This window comes from Podarcis tiliguerta (genome assembly GCF_965153285.1).
Source record: "Podarcis tiliguerta genome assembly, chromosome: 2".
Lineage (NCBI taxonomy): Eukaryota > Metazoa > Chordata > Lepidosauria > Squamata > Lacertidae > Podarcis > Podarcis tiliguerta.
Genome location: NC_139535.1, coordinates 59,128,928 through 59,151,768, shown reverse-complemented (window position 1 = coordinate 59,151,768; position 22,841 = coordinate 59,128,928). Strand labels below are relative to the sequence as shown.

The following is a 22,841-nucleotide window of genomic DNA, read 5'->3' as shown; positions in this document are numbered from 1 at the left end:
AGCGATAGAGAGTGACAGCAGTAGCAGCAGCGGCCTGCGAGGCCTCGTGGTGGCGACAAAAAGTGGTGACAGTAACGGCAGCAACCTACAAGGCCTCACAGCAGCGATGGGAAATGACAGCAGTACTGGTGGCAGCCTGCGAGGGAGTGATGGCATTAACTGCACCCTGCAAGACTTTACAGCAATGGGAGGTGGCGGCCAGTAAGGCCATGCGGTGGCAGCGGCAAAAAGTAGCAGCAGTAATGGAGGTGACCTGCGAGGACTTGTGGTAGTGATATTGTGGATTCTGCCGCCGCCGGGCTGCTGGCAATCTGGCAGTCCCCGATTATTTTTATACACTATGACTCATCACCATACTCTGGATTGTCCTGAATACTACAATTTGGTAGGCAAGTCCAAAACCAAAAGTCTCATTTGGATGCCTTTTGGCTTGCCTGTTGATGAAAGTGACCATGAGGTGATTGATAATATCAGTTTTAGACCCTTAAGTAGTAACAGTTGCTAGGACATTGTCCTGTTCAACTCTACATGGTTCCTTCTTTATTCCAGATATCTTGATATATTGATAATATTGTGACGTTTAGCTGGTGATATATCATGATATTGAAAACCAGTTATCGTTCAGCCATAGTGTGCTATTGCAAGCTGACCACATGGATTTTGCTCACCTGCTTGCTAATCTTTCTCGTGGCAGAAAGCTGGTCAGGTGGAAAAGATCCACATGATCGGTCTGATCGTATGGATATTTTTTTTCCAGTGGCATGGGAATGCATTATAGGGATGTTGCTCACTGTACTTAGAGAGTATTCTGGATATCCTTTGGTTTGAAGGAGTAAGGATTGGGATTATTTCTGGCTGGGCAACAACTCTAGACCCTGCTGGTCGTCCTTGCTTAATTGTCCCTTTTGAGTTTGCAGCTGCTTGCATGAGCCAGAAAGCAAGCAGCAGTTTGTTCTGAGAATTTCTTTTGTCTGTCTTTGCAAAATTTAAGAGTTTATTTCATGTTTGTTATCTTGGTAACATTAAAGCTGCCTCACTGACAAACTGCTCTGATGCAGTTTTTTGTGTTTAGCCTGGTTGAATAGTATCCATCTCAAATGTTAGTGAATTTGAGGAATAGGTTGCTGATGCTGATGACACAGTATGGTTATTAAAGTTTCTTAAAAGGAGAAGGGGTGTGGATGGTTTCTTAAAACAGGTGGAGAAACCAATGGTCTTCCAGATGTTGTTGGACTACATCTCCCACAATCCCCGATCATTGGCCATGCTGGTTGGGGCTGATTCAAGTTGCAATCCAGCAACATTTGGAGGGCTGCAGGTTCTCCAACCCTGCTTTAAAATACATTTCAAAAGATGTTAGCTTTTTCAAAGTGGAGATAAAGAAATGTTTATTTGAGCTATAACTAAATTCAGTTACTTTTGCTTGGATATAAATGCTGTTAGAAATCTTTACTCTCTTGTAAACAAACAAAACTGAGCTTTTATTATGGTTTGGGCTCATAGATAGCTCCTAAAGCTGCAGCTGGTGTATGGAGAGAGACAAGCCAAATGCTATAAAGTGCCACATGGTTTTAAACCACGATTAGCGATGTAGGCTGACTCAGCAAAAATGTGCAAGGTTCTCCCTCTATCAGTATAATGGGCTGTTTCGAAAACTTGCATTAAGCTCCTTTTCATAGTTCATTGTTTGTTGCAGATAAAACGTTGCGAGCCTTACAAAAATAATGGCCAGAAAGATTGCTGTTTTAGTCTGCGGCATCAAATAAAACAGACTTAAAAATTAACAAATTTGTTGTGGGATAAGCTTTCATAGAGTAAAGTCTGCTTCATCTGATGCATGAGGTGCTATCATAAATTGACATGTAATTATAATAATTTGTATAATGAACAACCCAGTTAACATGATTGTATGGGCTCCTAGAGAGGAGATTGTAGCTGTTTTGCTGCTCTCTGGTCACCAGTCCAGATGCTAAACAGGCTTGGAGCTGGCCTCAAACCATATCATTAAATATTAGCTATTTGTATACTGTCCTTGATAAGTGATGTACAGCACAGGTTCAATATATTTTAAAAAAAAGATTTTCGTATTACCATCAATGGTTCCCAGGGTGGCTAATGGTATTTCTGTGCATTAAGATACAATAAATATAAAGCAATATTAAAACCATCAAATAGTGTCAAGTACTGTCAATTATAGGAATAGGGAGCTTAAAATACCAGATATATTTTTATAAATCCTGGGCAAATAAAGTTTTTTCATGGCACTTAAAAGATAAAGAAGGAATCAAGTGGGTTTCATTGGAGGGAATTCCAAAGACACTATAACACAGCCACAAATGTGCTTTCTCTAGTTTCCATCTCCTTCTCCAATTGGTGGAAAATGTCACTAAATATTGATATATGCGTAGTAGGGACTAGGTGTTGTTTTACATACCTGGATCCCAAGCTGTGAAGGGTTTAAAAGTAAGCACCTTGACTTGATATTGGAAGTTGATGAACAGCCAGTAAAGGTCTTTTTTATTATTTTTCAAAAATCATATTTCTAATTAGAGATCCTGGTTTTTCTAAAATGTAGCTGCTAGAATTCTAACTCCAGCTTGCCAAATCTGTTCAGGTCCCTCGTAACACATTGCAGCAAAGTATGGATAACTGGCTAGACTGTTTGTGCCCAGGTTCAGAGTTCTTCCATTTCTCTCTTTAAAAACCCTGGTAATTTCCATGCTAATCTGAGGAAAGCTTGGGAGATCTTCCCCATCTCTAGTAATTAGCCATGAGTGGTAAAGATCAAGTGAACAAAAAGTAGGTTACATAGCCCCAAGCACCTTGTCTTGCATTTTCAAGCTGCATCAACTGAAATTCATCCCACAATGCTACATCAGACAGTGCTTTTGACACATCCTCGGACTGAACTGCCATAATTGTAGCATCTAGACTCTGATGAAGGTGAAGGTAAACGATTTTGTCTTGACAACATGTTTAGCAAACATGTTACAGCAGGCGCTGAAGGTTTTTTGAATCCTTTCATGTGGTACTAAGCCATGAGCTGCTTGGAATATCTCTGCTGGACACCACTCCCAAGTATGTGATGGTTAGCAGAGAAGTGTTTCCTTGCTGTTATGGCCACAGAGTAGGCTCAGTAGTGAACTTTTACCTGTGTTTAGTCATATTCGATGTGAGCCTTCTACCACCTGCATTCTAGTAGTCTTGCTGCCTGCTTCCTTAGCTAAGTTACTAGGTAAACCAGGGACCAGGCTCTGCCCTGTGAGAGAGAACCCTTAGGAACAATTGTGCTAACTTCCTGAGCAATTGAGACGAAGGCTTGGTGTGCTGGACATGCCAACAGGACTCCTTGAGGGCTTTTTGGAAACCACTGAATTAAGTTCATTTTTGGACTGTCCTACTGGATTTGCTGCTCCTACAGAGGGTAGTAGTTGCTGCTGGCTTAAACCCAGCAGGAAGTGGTCTGAACGTGACTAGGGAGGTACTGAAAAACCCTCCACAGCACAGTGCAGTTGAGAACTCTAGGTCTGTAGTCTGGTACACCATAGTAAGTCGCCCTGCCCCAGAACAATTTTGGTGCTGCATCAATATGGCAAGTGGGTGTAGCTGAGAGAGTTCCCTTCCTTCAAGAATAAATAAAGAATAGTAGTTTAGTTATAATTTACCTGGTATTTAACTGGTCATCTTTTGCAGCCTGGGTGGCCAGCCTGTGGGACAGCCAGCAGTTCTTTATTGCACGCAGGAGTAGAAGAGGGTGCCTCTGGCATAAGAGTCCATCCAATATGCCTGCCACGTTGCAGTCAGATCTCTTGCTCAGTACGCTTGAGGCAGAATTGCAATGAGGCATGGAGGTTGGATCTGCATTGAAGGCTTTGTCATTGGGTTTGATGACAAAAGTGGTTGATGAACTGTGTTTTACTATTTGGGTGTTGAAGGCAAGAGTGGAAATTGTCCAGAACAATTAAGTGAACCTGTACGTGAGCAGAGAATTAAGCCAGGTGCTTCAGAGTCAATCCAAAATCTATCAGTTTTGTATTTTTAGATTCCACTATTCATCTCCAGATTCTCCAGGTTTTCTGTGGGGTCCATACAGTAAATAGGATTCCTGTTCATTTGAATTTGCAGGCTGTGCTAGCTTGTCAGAAAATAAAGGTTTACTGTGGATGAATGCATCTGAACAGTGTTGTTTATCATTTCAGGGAGGGGGGAGGATAACTGGTAAAAACAAATTGCTAAAATTTCAAATCTATTTTCAATTCTTAATTGTAGTATTATTTTTGCTTTGCTTTACATACTCCTAAACTGATTGACCTCAAGACTACCTAATCAATTTGAGAAATACTTGCTACATTCTAATTTTATTTTTTGTATACTGCCCAGGGAATGTGATTGAAGGGAGGTCTACTCTACCATAATAAATAAAGCAACATTGTAACGCGGGACTTCCGCACAGTTTCCTCATTTCAAAGGCATCTCATCTCTAAACTGGGTTTTCTTAGAAGTTTGGGGGGGGGGGGAAGCAATGCTTGTGAAAATCAGCACACAGAGACCATCCTAATGCATAGTTATAGTCAGTTTGGACATCATGGTCAGCCATAGTTGAGAATGCTTAACTACAGTCTAGCATGGTTTCTGAAGATTATGTGTGGGCTACCAAACTAGAATTAGAAGCCATGGGTTGAGGTGGGTTTGCAAATCATGATGTGGCTTGCAGAGAACCAGCTCTGGGGTAGCCTGGTTCAGATTCTCCTGTTTGGCCATGAACCATGCTTTCTGATCTTGAGCTGGTTGTGGTATCCTCACAGAATTGTTATGAGTGTAAAGTAAAGATGAGGGTGGAGTGAACATAAAGCTTAATGCAGAGTAGATGGAAAATGCAAGTACAGAAGTAGCTCTGAAATTATTTTACGTATTATTGGGCTACTTTGTGTAAATCTGTCGAGAGGAGTTTATGTAATAAAATCACAAAATGTAACAATAAAAAACATAAGCAAGGCACTAAAAATTGAGGCAACAGCAGTTGGACATCTGAAAGCTGCAGACCATGAAACATTAAAAATTGTGTGAAATTTTAAAAATGATAAAACTCATCTAAAAACAGAAAGAAAAGAGGCCATTTATCCTGGGTTTCTGATACTCTTCAATGGAACATTTAACAGGAGAATCCAATGCAGGTCTACTCAGATGTTTAAGATTGCAGCCTTAGGCTCACAGACCTCAAACTCCAAATCATGGGGTTAGCCAACCAGAATTAGCAAGTTCAAAGCATATTTTGATTCCAAACAACCAGGCATAATAAACCACCTCAGTCTTTAAGTTCAGCTAGGGACCCTGCTTTCTGTCCTATTATTGTGAGAAGACAGGTGGCAAGTGTACGAGACAGGGCTTTCTAAGTGGTGCCACTAAAGCTCTGAAACACTTCCTTACATCAGATTTCTTTTTGGCAGGACTATAAAGCTGGAAGGTGGATATATAAAAAAACTGGCACTTGAGAGGTTAACTTCGCAGTGATGGTTGTGTTTTGTCAACTATCCATGTTGGATTATAATAGCTTTATATTTCATGGTATATTTATATTATATATTTGTACCAAAAACTGTATTGGTTGCTACACTAACTAAGTTTTGTTGGTATTGATTTAGAATTTTCCTTTTTAGGTCTAGGACACATACTAGTTAGTACTTGAGCTACAGGCACAGAGGATCTCTTTTGCATGCCAAAAGAATGCAACTTTCTCAGGCTTTGCTGCTTTCTTCTGCTTTACTTTTTTGTTGTTAATCCAGTTAACCAGTGTTTAAAATTAGAAACATATATTATTGAACAGTATAGGTTTCTACACTGCTTATATCATTCAGTTATTTGAGTGAGTTGTGTCTTGTGTCGTTAATTGCTTACACCTAAACCATTTTAGGATGCTTCAGAGCTATGTTTTGCTCATTTAAATGCCCTAATGGCAACTGTTCAAAAAGAACGTTGTAATAATGCATCCAGGGGTTTCATCTCTGTTTCTTTCCAGGCATGGCTGACCTTTGGACGGCCCTGTTATGGGATTTTAAAAATCTGTCTGTGACTAATGTAAGTTATGCTTTTCTGCTTGAGTTCTTTATTTTTGTACAGTTTTAAGGTGCCCTTCCTGAATGGGAACTGTTTGTCTTTGCGTATTAAGTTTTCACTTTCCAGCAGTAAGTAGGATTGTGTCTGGTATGGAATGCTATCTATCTGAAGAAAATGAACCTGCATCAAAACTGAGTCCCTCTGCTACAGGATCTGTGCTTGGACAAGCAGCCAAGGCACTGCTACTACATTGCAAAAGGGAGAGTGGTCACACGGGCTCTCTGAGGCTCTGAAGGGAACTACAAGCATTTTAAATTAGATTCTGGAATTCGGCTGCCAACCCCTCTGCGCTTTTTGCTCTCCTTGTCACGGTGGCTGCTGCAGAACTTGTTGCTCTCATTTGCATGGGCCAAGAAGTAGAACAGATCACCCTGTATTGCTGGATTGCAGCCTGTCACTCATATGCAGAGTGCACCATTCTCTGCAGAGTTGGGCACCGGCCAGTTACCTTGGCAGAAGGGGATGAAAGATATCTGACAAGAGGGAGGGGATTGGCTTTCCTTTGCCGTGGGACAGAGATAGGTGGCCTCTTTGGGTTGTCATGGAGGGTTGAGGGTGGGAATGTAGGCATTATTTATAGCACTAAATATAGTTGACTCTGCTTTCATAGAACAAGATTTGGGTCATGTGACCATTTTCCTCCTTCCTTGGCTGCTCGTCTGTGCTGAGATCATGTATCTGAATAGGTAATAATTAACTGTTAACGAGCTTTTCATTAGAGGCCTGACTGTATATGCACAGGGAGGCAGAGCTAAGGCTCTGTGGAAAAACCTGCTTTCTCTCTCAGGACAAGGTTGTAATGCTTTTAGGCTGATGCCCCCTCTTTGAATGCTTGCTAGCGTTCATTCCCTGAATAACTTGTGTGGCAGTTACTCCCATACTGCAACACTGTTTTGAGGTACAACTTCTCGACAGTGAAGCTTCTTGGCTTAAGAGAGACGTTGCTTGTAAGAGGTGCTATTCATTTTGAGTATAAAGAAAGTCTGACCCACATACCCTTTTTTCAATTACTTTTTTGCTGCTGACTTGTTAAGCTGCTGTAGCTATTGGGTGAACTTGAGCATAGCTCTGTGAAGTTGCCCAGGTGAGGATAGTTGTTAGAAGCCGGCATCTTGTGTTCATGGAGGTGCATTGTGACAGCTGAAAAATATGTAGCTTTTCCCAAGAAATGTCATACAGTCCCTGCCTATGGTCATGATAGACAGGCACAGGTGGAAGGACTAACGTGGCATTCAGCTGGGTTGCAGCTCTCTTCCGGAAGTGACCAAAACCAGCCCACTCTTGCATTCCCTCCTCCCTCTTTCCTATGTTAACAGCTTCTCTTACCTTGAGTGTGTGCTTCCAGATTAGACTACAGTGGCAAATGCAAGGTTCTGATACGGCATATAGCCTATAGATATAGAGAGCTGCTAATTGATTAACTTGCCTGTTTTTGGAAAGGCAGTCAACCTTTGGATTTCCCACTGAATTGTTGTTTTCCAGTTTAATATGCTGCAAGTGAGGAGGTACATTTGTCAAAAAGCTGTTATTTCTTTCTCTGTCTTTCCGTCTCTAGCCTGATTTGAAAAGACACAGTGACCTAGCCTAGCTGATTTTTAAAAGGTGTGTGTGGGGAGGTGCCCTTTGAATTAGAATGGGAGTGAAATCCTTTGAGCATATGACCTTGAGCATGTAAATTATTTGCCTTCCCTTGCTTTTAGCTCAAAGTGTGTGTGTGTGTGTCTGTTCATGCATGTGTGCTAAATATGCATTTGCTGCTAACATCAGACTGGTTTTTATAAGCGCTCCTCTGTATCTTTCTGGAACTGGTGTTTTTTTAGTAGATCTGCCTTGTTAGTGCAGGACCGAAAGGGCTGGTAGTGCATTTACAGTATGCTGCCATCTGGTGATAAAAGGTCTATAGATGCTTTTTGTGAGCTGTTTTGATGGCAAGTTAGAACTTTAGAATAATTCACAATAGAGGTGGGCAGGCTTCAGACTTTCAGAATCTATTCTGTTAACTGGATTCCTGAGAATCCACCACCTGGAGCCAGGTGCAGCATACTGGCTGAGGTGTAGCCAGAGGCAAAAAGATGGCTCAAGGGAGAGCCTGCTGTCTACTGCATTTGAATGATTTGCATTTACCACTAAACATCTACATGAGGAGTTACTACAAATCCTGGTATGGGGTGGCAGAGAAGTTTTTTCTTTTTTCTTTTTCTTTTTTACAATTGTTAACCATTGCAAATCGGAAATCCATTACATTACATTCATGAGAATTCTAGCACTGTGAATGCTATCAATATGGCTTTCACAACACCTAACCAAACAGCTATGGCAAAAAAAATTACACTACACAGCAGTTGCAGGATACTAATAACCTGTAGGTTGTTTTACTGGATGCCATTATGTCAGGTTTTAAAAAGTTTTCTTTTAGGTTATATTTGTTTAAAGAACTGTGATTTACAGAACAGTTCAAACCACTGATCTGCTATACTGGAGGGGTTTGTATGGAGTGGAAATGTCTATCCACCTTTGCATTGCCTGGCTCCAGTGCAACTGGACAGTAGTCACAAGCTATACTGCAGCACTAGCCAGTGGAAACCCCCCAAAGGGGGTGATTAGAAACTGGCACAGGATCTGCTGGATCTTGAATAGGCTCTGTTGTTGCCCTGTCACCGAAACGGGCCCAATCCAGGCCTCTTTGCTACATCAGCTTAACCCCTCCCTTTCTGCCCTAGCTGGTGTGAGCAAGCAGCAGAGCTATGGAGGTGGCTGTGCTACTCCATCAAGCCCCGCTGCTGTTCACAGGAGTGGGGTGGAGTGGGGTTGGGATAGTAGAATCATAGAATTGTAGAGTTTAAAGAGACCACAAGGGTCATCTAGTCCAACCACCTGCAATGCAGTAATCTTTTTCTTCAAATGTGGGACTCGAACTCATGACCTTAAGATTGAGTCTCATGCTCTACCGACTGAGCTATAGTAATGCAGCCTTAACAATCAGTCAAAGATGAGACAGCTCCTGCCCCCTCTCGCTTACAGTCCAAAATATGCAATACAAATGGAAGAAGTGATGGAGAGGGAATAGGAAAGCAAGCAAACTCAGGTATCAGTTCTTTATAATGTTACGTAGTTCTTACCATGAGAAACTGGGGGAGAAACAGTTGAAGGAAGAGGAGAAACCGAATAGAACTGGTCTTCCAGCAGAATTGGTGGGAGTTCAGCTGCTTCCCTTTTCTTCCTCTGCTGCAGCCTGATAGAATGGTTTCTGCCAGATGATAGTTGTTTTTCCTTGAAGCTTAAGGGTAGAGCTGCTGCTTCCACTCATCTGCCTAATTTTACTCCTTTGCCTTATGCTCTAATCTCTCATTTCATCAACAGCACATCATGATTTGAGAATTAAATTAAAAGTGAAACTAGAAGCATAGTAAAAAAAAAAACACACTTTGGATTTTGGGTGTGCGTGTGTGTTGTTTACAATCAAGTGGTGTATAAATATAATGAAATGAAATGGAGTCCACCATTGCACAAAGCTTCTACTCTAGGAGAGCATCGGCGGAAAAGATGGACCTGAACCATCTCTTTCTTGGTGGGGATATGAAAACATGAAATTATTGGACCAGTAGAAAAGTAGTAAAGATAAAGTATTGGACCAGTAGTAAAGAAGTCCTTAAGTTTTTAGGTGCTTTGTTATAAACAAGCACAATATAAATGAACATAAACTATAATATATAGGTAGTGGTGGGGAACCAGTTTTTCCCAGCCCCTGGCCTACTTTCATTTGACGATACAGCTGTTGCAGACCAATGTTGGTCTTCAGCCAGCCCCTTCAGGGAATCGCTTAGTTTTATGCATTGTGGCTTGCAGTGAGCTGTAGGATTCGGGGAGCATGAAGGGAGAGAGAGAGAGAGAGAGAGAGAGAGAGATGATTGGGGGGGGGCAGGGATGGAAATGGGTGGAATCAAAATGAATGGATTGATGCAGGTGCGCATATTTCCACCCTGTGCTGTTGGAAGAGGTAAAGTGCGAAGTGTGATCCAGATATAAAAATGGAGGAAATGGGAACACAAATAAAGGATGTTAACCTGCAGCATTGCAAATTTATTCTGGCTCTACTCATTGCTGGCATGTGGCCCTAAACATGCTCCCCCTGAGGGAATGTAACTGGAGACGAATTGTTACAGCTCTGTGTACTCTTTTTAGGTAATAGAATCCCACATAATGGCTCACACAGACATTTGCATCACTTGATCGCTTAACACTTTGATTATCTACACTGATTTAAAACAATATTAAAAGTTCTGCCTGTACGCTTGTATATGCAATTGCTCATTCACACATGCAAATTGTTCTCTGCTTCAGAAATCAAGTGATGAAATCAAGTGCATGAAGTGGTTATGAAAGTTATGAGTTCTCCAGCAATAATGTGCTCTTTTCTCTAGAGCAGAGTGTTTCCCATCCTTGAGTCTCCCACCGTTTTTGGATTACAACTCCCATCATCCCTAGTTAGCAAGACCAGTGGTCAGGGATGATGGGAATTATAGTCAAAAAACAGCTTGAGATCCAGGGTTGGGAAACACTGGCTAGAGCAGGGGTCAACAACTTTTCCAGCAGGGGGCCAGTCCACTGTACCTCAGACCTTGTGGGGGGCCGGACTATATTTTGAAGAAAAAAATGAACGAATTCCTATGCCCCACAAATAACCCAGAGATGCATTTTAAATAAAAGCACACATTCTACTCATGTAAAAACATGCTGTTTCCCGGACTGTCTGCGGGCTGGATTTAGAAAGCAATTGGGCCTTAGTTTGCCTACCCATGGGCTACAGCATGAATTCCTAGTGTGGTGCCTGATAGGCTTTTACCACACTAAGTGGATTTGGTTCTTGGAATCTCAGCAGAGAGTTGCATGCCAAACAGGAGCAAACTGGATTTTGCTTATTGCTAGTGTTATCATGCAACATTTACATAACCATACAAAATTGGTGAATGCAATATCATTCCCTAAATTAAAAAGTAAGTCATAATTAAAAGTTGCTAGGCTTTTGATGTGGTAGAAGTTCCTTGACTTTCTTATTTACTTGGGTTCTTTTCAAATTCAAACCTGTTCAGAGGGGTGAATGGCAGTCTTTTTCTACCGTTGTAGGTTGTGTTGTAGGTTGTTGTAGTTTTACGTTTAGCTCAGTGGTTTTCAAACTATGGCTTTCCTCTCCCCTCCCTTGGGGGGAAGTTCAGAATGGATGGAAGGGGAAAGAAAGCTCTAGGGAGCAATAGGTTCTTGTGACTATCACAGTCTTTATCTCACTAAGCCAAGTGATATTAAAGATTGTATGCACTTTAGCAGAAGACTGTTTAATTCATATGATTTTTGAGGGTGAATGGCTGATTGCTCCTGTCATTGCCCCATAAGCTCAGTCTGCTTTTGGGAAGAAGTGCTACATTGCTCTTAACAGACTAGGAAAACTTGCCCATATTTTTTTAACGCTTCCTAGAAAGTGATCCTCAGCAGTGTTGTTGGAAGTGGCCACCCTTGGAAACCAACCATTGGAACATTTTTCCATCCACCCAGAAAAGTTTGAATTTTTGCTGCCTCAGCTTGTTGTGAATAAGTCCCCGCAAGTTACTATATCATTTAGGATCATCCAGAGTCTTGTGTGGCAGTGTCCCGTTCCATTTTTGTGAAATAGTTTGGCAGAATGACTGGCAGGTTCTGAGTGCCTTCTGCTTTTTCTTGTTTTGAACAGGGACTGTTAGCCTTTTCATTGTTAAGGGAAATTAGCTGTTCCTCTAGGTCACTTTGTGGCATGTTAATTTGGGGTTTGCTCCTTTGTTAACCTTCAGGGTTCTGAGTTCTTTGGGATCAGAAAGCAGATTTTCCTTCAATCATGAACTCCTTTTCTGTAATCCATGAGGTGAATTGGTTTGTTCTGTACTTTAATCCTCAAAGATAATCACATAGTTTAGAAACAGGCGCACGTGGCAGGAAGACAGTATTGACAGTGGAAATGTTAATGAACTTTAATTAGTATAACTGTTTCTTCATGTGTAGAGTAGCATTTTCCTAGCTGCCTATGAAAATCCACATAAACATGTCGTGGAAGGAAAAGCTATATATGCTGAATTTGTATAAAACCAAGCCACGAGAATTACTGCAGTGTCAAGTTTTATGTTGTAAACAACTTTTAAATGAACAGTAACACTGCAGTGAAAAAATGAGCAATGGTAGCAGTGTTGGTCTGTAAGAAACAAGCCCTCCAAAATCCATAGTTGGGCAGTACTTTTATTGCTCCAGTGAAGGTATTGTTCAGCTGTGGGTTTTAGCATTCTTTCTCCCTCTACACTAGATTCTCCCAGCAGCAGTACTGCATATAGCTGTTCCTGATCTGTAACCAGAGACTTTTGTATGGTACAAAGTCAAAATAGCAATTTATTTTTCATGCACTGGTCTTTTCTGATTTAGTTTAATTGTTGCAGCTTAAAATTGGCGGGACTAGCCCATGTGTACATGGGGGTAGGGGTTGCTGAAATCTGCTATGTGGACATTTTAATCACCCTACACAGACACCCTTGCAAAAATACCCCCTTTATGGTTGGATGTGCTGAATAGCAATAGAGCTGGCTTTAATTTGAGTGCTTTGAAGGGTATCAGGATACTGTACAAAAAGCCAGTGCCAGCCTCCCCACTTGCATGCCCTTCTCAAATTTGCCTTCCCTGCTTCCAGTTCCAGGGCCATAGCCAATCACTAAGAAACACAGGAGTGATGTTCCTCATCTATGGTCTCATTTCATGCATACAATAATAGAAGCATTTCTGCTCAACAATGTAATTTTTAGTAGCATTAAGTATCTATGCTAATTCAGATCTTTTAGCTGACACCCTGCTTTTGGAAAGCCTGGAAGTGAATTCCTTTTTTCACTTAAAAAAATTGCCTTCTGTCCATGAGATGCATATTGTGGATAATGTTGGCAGTCTATACACTATCCCTTCATTAGCGCATGTTGCATACTAGGATTCTTACAGCAATGGTGATTTTGTGCTTCTAGCAAAGTTCAGGAGAGACTCTGGTATCATTGTGCCTAAAATCTTTCTCAGCATTGGTTGCTGATCCACAAAAAAGTGTTGGGCCACAGTAAGCTTCTTACCAACCTTCCCCCCCCCCCCCCCCCGTTGGATGAACAAAACAAAACTGTATGCTCCCTGTATAAGGATGTATTTCTGAAGACCCATACACAACCCAAATACTGGGAAAACCATAGTAAGGGAATGTAATAGAAGCTGGCAGGAGAGTTTGGGAGAGTACTCTGCAACGTGCTGTTTTCTGGCTTCTACGCAGCTAGCTTTTGCCCTGCTTTAGTGGGGAAGCCTGCTTATTTTGAGATTTTGATTTATGGGTAGTTGCTTCTGATACGTTTTGTTGCTGCTGCTGTTGTATTCAGCAACTTTAGGGGATTTAAGTTACAGCGGTGCCCCGCAAGATGAATGCCTCGCAAGACGGAAAACCCGCTAGACGAAAGGGTTTTCCGTTTTGGAGGTGCTTCGCAAAATGAATTTCCTATGGGCTTGCTTCGCAAGACGAAAATGTCTTGCGAGTTCCTGCGATTTTTCCCCGCTCCCCACCCCCTTTTTCTAAGGCACTAAGCTGCTAATAGCCTTTTAGCAGCTAATCCGCTAATCCCTTAAGCCTTTAATAGCCGCTAAACCGCTAATAGCGCTAATCCGCTAATGGGGTTGCTTCGCAAGACGAAAAAACCGCTAGACGAAGAGACTCGCGGAACAGTTCATCTTACGAGGCACCACTGTATTGGTCTCGTGGATTATTTTACTAGGGAAAGAAAGGTATTCTCCCTATTTGGCATTGTCCAGCTACTGGGATGCTCTGTCACACCCTCCACTAGGGGGCAGGCTCCTCTGAAGAAAGAATTGAGAGACAGTAGGAAGCACTGCCTACTCCTGCCTACTCCTGGGTAGTAGGCAGTACCTCCTACTTCCTCCCAAGAGTTGGCATTTTCCTTCCTTTGCAGTGAATGGACACAGCAGGTTCACAGCCTGGCTTTGGGAGCCAGTTCTAGCTGGTAATAACTCCTCTTCATGCCAGGCTTGAAAACATAGGTATTGCCTATGGGTGGGTGAGAACCATTTGAAGATAAATGCTGTCCATTTACTCTCAGATGGAACACTGAGCGTTTTCTGGGTACAGAGTGCTTAGAGCAATCTGTTAAGAAGGGGGGGGGGGGAATCTCAGTAGAGTCATGGCTCTACATATTGAATTTGAATACCATGTTTCAATCTACTAATCTTCCCAGTAGTTATGGAAGAGAGACTTGATTTTCTTAGAGTCTGACCTGGTCGTTCCTTGGAAGGTAGATGAATGTTAAGTGTGATTGCATGGAGTGATACAATAGGGACTAAAAACCGCTTCAGTGACCAACTTAGCATATTAATTTTTTGGCTTTTCTTCCCTCTCACTAGAGCATTCAACCCCAGCCAAGGTGGTGAAAGCTGCAAATCCAAGGCAACGTAAAGGAAGCAAGGCAAGTACTAATGTTCATATTTGTGAATACTCCACAAAGTGTGGGAAGAGGTGGAATGTGACACTCAGTTGTGTATCAGAATGAATTTGTGGGACTGTTTCAGTTTTATTATGTGGGTTAACGGTGGTTCTCAGAGATATCTTGCTTGTGGTTTCTTGACAAAACTTGAAGGCAGCTTTAGGGGTCTTTATTTTTTGTTTCCAGCTCTAACTTTCATGATCAGCACCTTTTTAGTGTATCTGTTCTTAGGCTTTCCTTGCTTGTGCACCTGTTCTGTGCTTGTGGCACTTAGTGGTCTGCAAGTACATGTCTTAATCTGTGTGCAGCTGCTGGTGAATGGATGATTCTGTCTTACGACAGGAGATTTATCTGGAAAGCCTTTTGCAAATACGTTTTCAGCTTTGACTCAATTTGCCTGTTACTGGTTTGGTAACAAACAACTCCTGTTAACTGTTTTTGGGAAGATGTGCCAACATCCTCCCCACCCTCCATCATTGGCTGGTTTCTTTAACCCTCTGGGCTTCTCTGCTGTTTATTCCTTGACCATCAGTACAATAGGTTGCCTTCTGCTACACATGGTGCCCACGGAGCAGTTTTAGTCTGTGGTAAAAATGCTTCAGTCTGCAATGCTGCACATCAGAAAAACTGATGTTTGCTTGTTGAAGTTGCATGTCTGGTTTTAGCTACTATACCTGTACCGAGTAGGCTTGGGTTTATGCTGCTATTTTTTTCTGGGCACTAGAGACTGCATTATAGGAACAGACCTGTTGAATCAGACCAGAGACCCATCCTGTTCTGCACAGTGGCAAACTAGATGTTTATGGTATGTCCACATGCAGGATGTGAGGACAATAGCACATTCCTGGTGTTGAATGCAATTTTTGGTCCTGGAGGCCAACAATACTAGTAGCTGTGTTTAACTTCATCCCATCATTAATTTATCCAATTCCCCATTAAAGCAAAAGATGGGGTGTGACTACTTAAATTGTCCCCTCAGGCACACACACCAGAGATCCACTGCAATTTTGTTGCAGGGGGCCCTCTTGGTGATAACAAATTAATAACAAAAATAGTTTCCCTTGTATAACAAAAGTAGTTTCCCTTGTATGTTTGCTATGGATGGTAGGCAATAAAGTTCCATTATTAATGAAATGCCTTCCTTCCTAAAAGTGTGCTCTCGTGTTGTTCTTGCCCAGCTTCATTTGGCCTCTCTGCAACTTTTTTGCTTACTTTATATGTAGTTTTTAAGGGGACTTGACACCTTCCATGGGGTCACGAAGAGTCGGACACGACTAAACGACGGCACCTTACATGCAGGTTCTGTTCCAAACTTTAGAGAGGACTTTAAGGTGACATATTTCAGGCTAGATCAGAAGAAATCTCAATGGAATATCAAGGGTTAGAAAATGAAAACAGCTGGAAGCAGGATATGCCATTGATTTGATATGCAGTCACAGGCTCTGCTAGAGGGCAAAGCTCAAGATGTGCTTGCAAATCAAGACGCTCTGCTAATTTAAGCTCAGTCAGTCATGGCAAAGTTCATTGAATTATAACATTTATGTGCCATCCGGTATTCCTAGGCATAGACTGTGATGTTTAATGAATAAAAATATTACTGTTTGAAAACATAATGGCAGTAATGCAGCAAGCAACCTTGGCTCAGTAAGTGAGAGAGCTGGTGATGGTTAACTTTATGCAGCCAGTTTTGCAAAACAAAAATTGCCGTGTCATGTGCAAGGATAGCAAAACCTTCCCCATGTAAGACTAATCCATTGTACAGTGTCATGCAACGTCCCCTATCTTCTAAGGATATCATTGCTTGCTATTTCCTCCTTTTTCTGGTGACTGAATTCCTTCTTCCCATACTTACTTGGGAAGCAGCATTTGTCCTTGCTGAAACCTGCTTCTCTTTCCACATCCCATACCCCCATCCGCATAGGAAGAATAAAGTCAACCATTTTTCTTAAAGCAAACCTATTGTATAAGTCAGTTTTATTTTAAGGTAATGTTTCATGTTGCAGACAGTGTGGAGAAACAGATACACAAATGACTTGGAGATCCACTGAATTATTCCATGGCAGCTGGAATTATTCCAGGAGAAGATACAAATGCTCCTTGCATGTGCATCTGTATCTGTTGAGCTTGTGTATATTTGCTGAAATGCACACACAGGCATATGTGTGAGGCACTTGCATATCTGCTTTTGGCACTTTCTAAAATATGTGAAACTGCATTTAGGCCACCAACTGTGGCCACCAACTGTGGCCTTGTAAGTATCCTTACAAGGCAAGAAATGTGGGCCAAATCAATTAGGATTGGCCTTTGAGATTTCTCCTTATTGTATGTATGAGATTCTTGTAATTTAAACCCCAAACATCACTATTTCTGTTTATTTATTTAATTTTGTTTTTTGTTTATTTGCAACATTTTAAAATATGCCCTCCACTGAGGTGTGAAAAATGCATTTGAAAACCAAAATTAATATAAAATACAGCAACAACCCTACAGTCACAGAGCAATAAAGGCCCAGAAGATAATCAGCAGCCATTGCAGTTGTTTCAAAGTAGGTGTTTTATGTGAATGGCTAGCCACACCCCCAAAATTAATTATCGTCCCAACTTTTCGTAGCACCTGTGTTGCTAGTGTAAACAGTGTTCACTAGGTGGCACTGTGTTTGCAATGACAACATTTAGTCATGCCTTTATTGCTGAAACTGAATTGAAGCCCCTCCTTCCATTGCATTTTAAGGAGGAACACAAGACTGTGGAAACTGCAGCATTGAAATGTGTCAGGAACAGTTCAGATGACAAGAATTTAAAGAAGGCAGATTAAATGTACCCAGCAATGCTGCAGCAGACACACCTGCTCTTTTTAAAAAGTGTTTTGCGCAGTTTTAATTTCTAAATGCTTGATATAAATAGTCTTAAGAATTACTCTCTCTGGCAATTGGTGTCACAGGGTAACCAAGTCAAAGATGAATGGGCCTCTAGAGAATGGGTTGCCTTCCAAGGTTGGATTGCAGCTTCCATCAGCACAGGCAACATAGCCAATGGTCAGGGATGGGGGGAGTTGTAGTCCAACAACGCCTCAAGAGCATCATGCTAACTACCCCTTCTCTAGAGAATGTAAGAGTAGGCGCTGCCCATTTACTGTACTCTGTCATGGCCTTTGAAATCTGAAATGTTGTTCACCATGAAAAAGGACAGAAACAGTAGGTGCTTAATATGGATTTTTAAAGGAGGTGAAAAGTTCTCCTGCTGGAGAAATATTGCAGTTTTACACAGGGTAATTCCTTGTTATATGATACTCTGTTGATTTGATAACTCTGCTTTTTTTTACTAGGTTGGTGACTTTGGGGATGCCACAAACTGGCCAACGCCAGGAGAAATAGCTCACAAGAGTGTCCAGGTAAAACACCCATTCTGACTTGAGAAGGAAGGTGCTTCTGTTCTTTGGCATGATTGTGGATGACTAGGGATCCTGAACGAATAGTGTTCTGTACAAAAGCAAACGATTCCATGGGCCTTTGGGAATTTCCTTGTAGTGAAGTGGCTTGCTATGATGGTAGCATTACAATTCTATTCATGTTTATCGAGCAGGAAGTCCCATTAAGTTAAATGAGACCTACTCTAGGTAACTGTGTTGAATTGCAGCCTTGATATGTACCGTATTTTTTGCTCTATAAGACTCACTTTTTCCCTCCTAAAAAGTAAGGGGAAATGTGTGTGCATCTTATGGAGCGAATGCAGGCTGCGCAGCTATCCCAGAAGCCAGAACAGCAAGAGGAATCACTGCTTTCACTGCGCAGCGATCCCTCTTGCTGTTCTGGCTTCTGGGATTCAGAATATTTTTTTTCTTGTTTTCCTCCTCCCAAAACTAGGTGCGTCTAATGGTCTGGTGCGCCTTATAGAACGAAAAATACGGTATTTTTCTTATGCCTAGGCACCACTGTGAAAGTTTGTCTAGTTTAGAAGTAAGGTTTTTTTAAAAGGTTTTTAGAGTCAGAGTTATATCCAACTAAGTGATTGTGTGAGCAGAACAACTTCTTGCACAGTGGAACCTCCTATTCTCTGTGTGTTCCCACAGCCCAAAAACTACTCTTGGCGGTTCCCTCATCCCTCTAGAGCAGATTTGGGGATGATGCAGGGGGAGGAGAGATGGGGAAGTTGTGTTGCAGTGACTAAGTGGGATACAACCCAGAATACTTTAGGCTTAAATTTCTACAGTGCATCAGGATTAACATTTGCACCCTTCTATAAATGCAGTGTCTATTTAGTCTTCCTTAAATCCTGCCAGTTAAATAAAAGCTGAGAATTTTTTTAAAAGTATATATAGAGTAAGAAATCCCTTCAGATTATTTTGTGTGTGTGTGTGTTTGTGTTGAAAGGGAAGTAATAGGGTGGTAAGAACTATGTCCCCTTACACCCAGTAACGAAAATTGAGAAAAATGGGGGATTGGGGGGCGGAATGGTGCCTTAATTGCCTCCAAAGATTGGTGTTCCCTCAATTTACTGTTTGAAAGTGTTTATTGGATGCAATAAATCACATAATTATGAAAGTTCAATTAAAATGGTGATTTAATGTACACACAGATATCCATACAATATCCATAGTTGATGGAAAGAGGTAGAAGTATGTAAAACAGATTACATTGTTGTGCTTAAAATGAATTGGCATTGTGGAAGCGGGCTTTATACTCATACAAAATTATTTCAGTAACCAACAATCCCTGTTAGGTAAAGGCAGTCATTTATGTAACCTGAACCTAAGCCATTCAGTGCTTTAAAGTAATGGCTAACACTTTTTATTGGGGCTGGAAATGCACTGGTAACCAGTTCATCTAATACAAAATTGGTATAATGGGTTCTGATCTTGTGACCCCCTGGACAACCACATCCCATACAAGTTGAAGCACCTGTGCTGTCTTCAAAGGCAGCTCTGTATGTAGGGCACATTACAGTAGTCCAATCCATATATCATATAGGTGGATAAATGAGGTGAAGTCTGATCTCTCCAAATAGGGCCACAGTTGGTGTACCGGACTAAGCTGGTAAAAGGTATTCCTGAGTACTATCAGGACCTCAACAGCAAGGAATCTAGCAGCACCCCCAAACTGGGAACTTGATTCTTTAGGAGAAGTGCAATCTCATCATGGACAGGTTGAACACCTCTATTCAAGTTTGCCAGCTCTCCTACCCACAAGACCTCCATCCTGTTTGGATTAAGCTGCTGCTCAGTCTTCTTCCTGATCCATCCTCAAAAGGTCTTCAAGCATTGGCTCAGAAGTTCCACAGCCTCCCTAGGTTGGATAGATTGAAAATAAGTGGCGCATCATATTAATCCACAAACAAATGACAACTCAGCCCAAACCTCTGAATAGCTTTCCCCCATTGCTTTATACAGACATTAGGTAGCATGAAGGACAGGATAGAACTGTGAGGCACACCATCAAACATGGGGTGGGATATTTGTTACCCAGGCCAGGGTAGTAAAGCCTAAGGCCAATGTGAAGCTACAAACTTTTTTTAAAAAAATGTACTAGGAAGAATATATACTACTCAAACACTTCTTAATTATTTTAAGATAAGAAAGAGCAAGAAACAAACCTCCCCAGTCCCTCTTAAAGGATTATGACTACCTTGTACACGCCCCATGCCCAAAAGACTGTGGACCTGATTATCTGCAACTTGGCAGGCCTAATCTGCACTGCAGGAACTCTTGCATCTGTAAATTTCAACAACTTGGTCAAAAGGAGGGAAATATTGCCATATTTAGATTTTTCATTATAGTTAATTGGCCTACAGAGCTTCATTTTATATGGAGTGACTTGGAACCTGAGACGTGGATTCAAGAAAAATATCATGGAAACTTCTGAATTTTTTTCTGAAGCGCACAGGTGATACAAGGTGAAACTTGGCCTGTGTACACATCCTAGTTTTTGTCTTCTTTCAAAGACAAAGGTTGAGGTTGAATGCCTTGAACTTGTTTTTCTAATGGTTAGAGAAATGACCTGTGTTTGTTCATATAAAAAATCTAGGCTTTGGGATATAACTTTGATCATTTCTTAACTTAAAAGAAGGAAAAGAGAACATTTTGAATTCATTCCAATTGCTCTGTAGGTTGTAGAGGTATTTATGCCTGCTCACTGAAGGTTTTTTTAAAAAATAAAAAAGATACAGCAAATCAGTTACAAAGCAGGTTAAAGAATAACCCTTTGTTCAGTGGGCAAAGTGTCACTTTTCAATACCAGATTCTCAATCGCTGGGAATTTACCACTGTCTCTGCTTCTGTTAAGTGGAGAAAGCCAACTGTCCTTTGGCTAGTGTTGTGATAGCAGAATTGCAACATGGTGCTTTGTATAAAAGGTCAAAGATTAAAGGGTGTATTTTCTTTTTCCAGGGAATTCCCTTTCTCTCCACAGCATTTATTTCTTCTTAGTCCTTGAAAGTGATTTTCAGTTTGGTTTTGCAGGTGGACCAATTTTCTGCATTTTCTCCTTGAACTTTAGTTTGGTGCTGCATAAGCTGTCCAGATAACTTGGTTATTGGATGGCATATAAATATTCCTGACAATTTGTTTAAAAACACAGTGGAATCACCAGGAAGCAAATAGGGTGTAAATTGTGGTATAAATTCCAATTCTTCCTATTTTATGCATGAGCACAAACTGACCCGCCCCTGATACAGTTCAGAAAGAGAGAACAATTAGTTTACCTATCAGGTAAGCTATGATTTTCTGGGAGTCACATTCCATTCCCTTCTTGGTTGCGCTCTTCCTGCTGAGTGCTTCCTTGTTGTTGCAAACCCTACAGCATTGAGCTATTTGAGCAACCCCCAGTATACTTACTAAAAGTATTGAAGTTCATCTCCTTTAAAAGAAAAAAGTGCTATATTTTTAAAGATTAAATTGAAGGAAGGCAAGAATATACTTACTTTTACCCCCCCCCAAAAAAAAACCCCGCACGTGCACACATATGCAAAAGTGTGTATATGTTCGATTTTACCTGTACAATCTTCCTGTTACTTTCATGTGGTGTACCAACATGTCATAAACTTAAAGTGATATTCCCCTACCATGAGCGTATTTGGTCAAATATGTCTAAAGATGTATGCATAGGTGAATGTTTGAAGGGGTGAAGAAGTGTGGAAACATGATAATTCATGCTGCGGCACAGAGTCTGTTGTTTCCCCCCCATATTGCTGAGAGTTCAGTTTGAGCAACACTTTTTGGGGGTGCTAAATCTCTGCTTAGGAGAAAGCCAGGAATAGCTCATTACAGATCCCAGGCAGATGATTTCCTTTTAGGGTTTCCCTGCCCACTATGCTCCCTAGCTCAGCGGTGCTATTCTGGGACATCAGCTTGGAGCCCATTCTAAAATCTGGCCACAACGGAGAAGGTAAATTTACCAAGTCTTCAGGCAAACCTGGGATTGTTCTTACGAGGGGATGAAGCAGGTGGGCTGGTTAGCACCAAGCCAGGCTTCTGGAGCCAGTGCCTTGTCTGCTGTATGGCTTTATGGTGGGTGGGATAAGCACTCAAAGAGGGACACAGCGCAGATGCAGAAGTGCTTAAAGCATACTTCTATTTTTGGGATTCCCTCCCCTTTGGCAGTAGCTTTCCAGCATCATTATCTCTTGTCAGCCAGCCCCTTCTCTGGGTCTGGTGTCCTGGTGTCATTCACCAAACTTACCATGTCTGGTTTCTGTATCATTCAGAAATGATAGGGGTTTTTGAATGTTTTATGTAGTTTTGTAGTAGTTTTATGTAGTTTTATGTAGTTTTGTGGTAGTTTTATGTAGTTTTCAATTTCATTGTTCCGCAACTGCAATGACAATAAAGATATCGTATCGTATATCGTAAATCATTGGGATTCATTCTGCAGTGCATGTGCCTGAAGTACTCACTTGCCTTCTAATTTGACTAAAGTCTTGCTCTTGTAACCTTCTTAACTTCGGAACATGCTGCTCCTATATAACTATGCAATAACTACTTCGGCTTGAAGTCGTGCTTTATCAAGAAGTTATTGCTCATGAATTGGAGCTCTCTCTTGAGGGTAACCAATTGTTCTTGGTTTCTAGACTCTTCGGGTGGGCTCATAAGAGTGATTGTGAACGCAAGTGTGATTGTGAGCACATCAGGCAACTAAATGAACTTGCTGTGTCAGTTGTGATCCACCTTTGCTCAGCCGCCATTTTGATTCCCAGCTTGCATGTCTGA

General features: G+C 41.4%; 1 protein-coding gene and 1 long non-coding RNA gene across 5 annotated transcripts in view; one reads left to right on the top strand and one right to left on the bottom strand.

Annotated features, from left to right (window-relative positions):
- LARP1 (La ribonucleoprotein 1, translational regulator) overlaps positions 1-22,841 on the top strand; it is a 65,070-nt gene that overhangs the window by 19,863 nt on the left and 22,366 nt on the right. For all 4 annotated transcript variants that reach the window (XM_083422588.1, XM_083422586.1, XM_083422589.1 and 1 more), the window contains exons 2-3: positions 14,563-14,624; positions 17,967-18,032. In XM_083422588.1, the coding sequence (XP_083278714.1) occupies positions 14,563-14,624; positions 17,967-18,032 (128 nt within the window). The remainder of the gene's footprint in view (positions 1-14,562; positions 14,625-17,966; positions 18,033-22,841) is intronic.
- LOC310669892 lies at positions 20,788-22,373 on the bottom strand. The gene is made up of 2 exons (XR_014507446.1): positions 21,434-22,373; positions 20,788-21,126 (listed from the first exon to the last, which is right to left on the bottom strand). It is a non-coding gene; the product is annotated as an uncharacterized lncRNA (long non-coding RNA).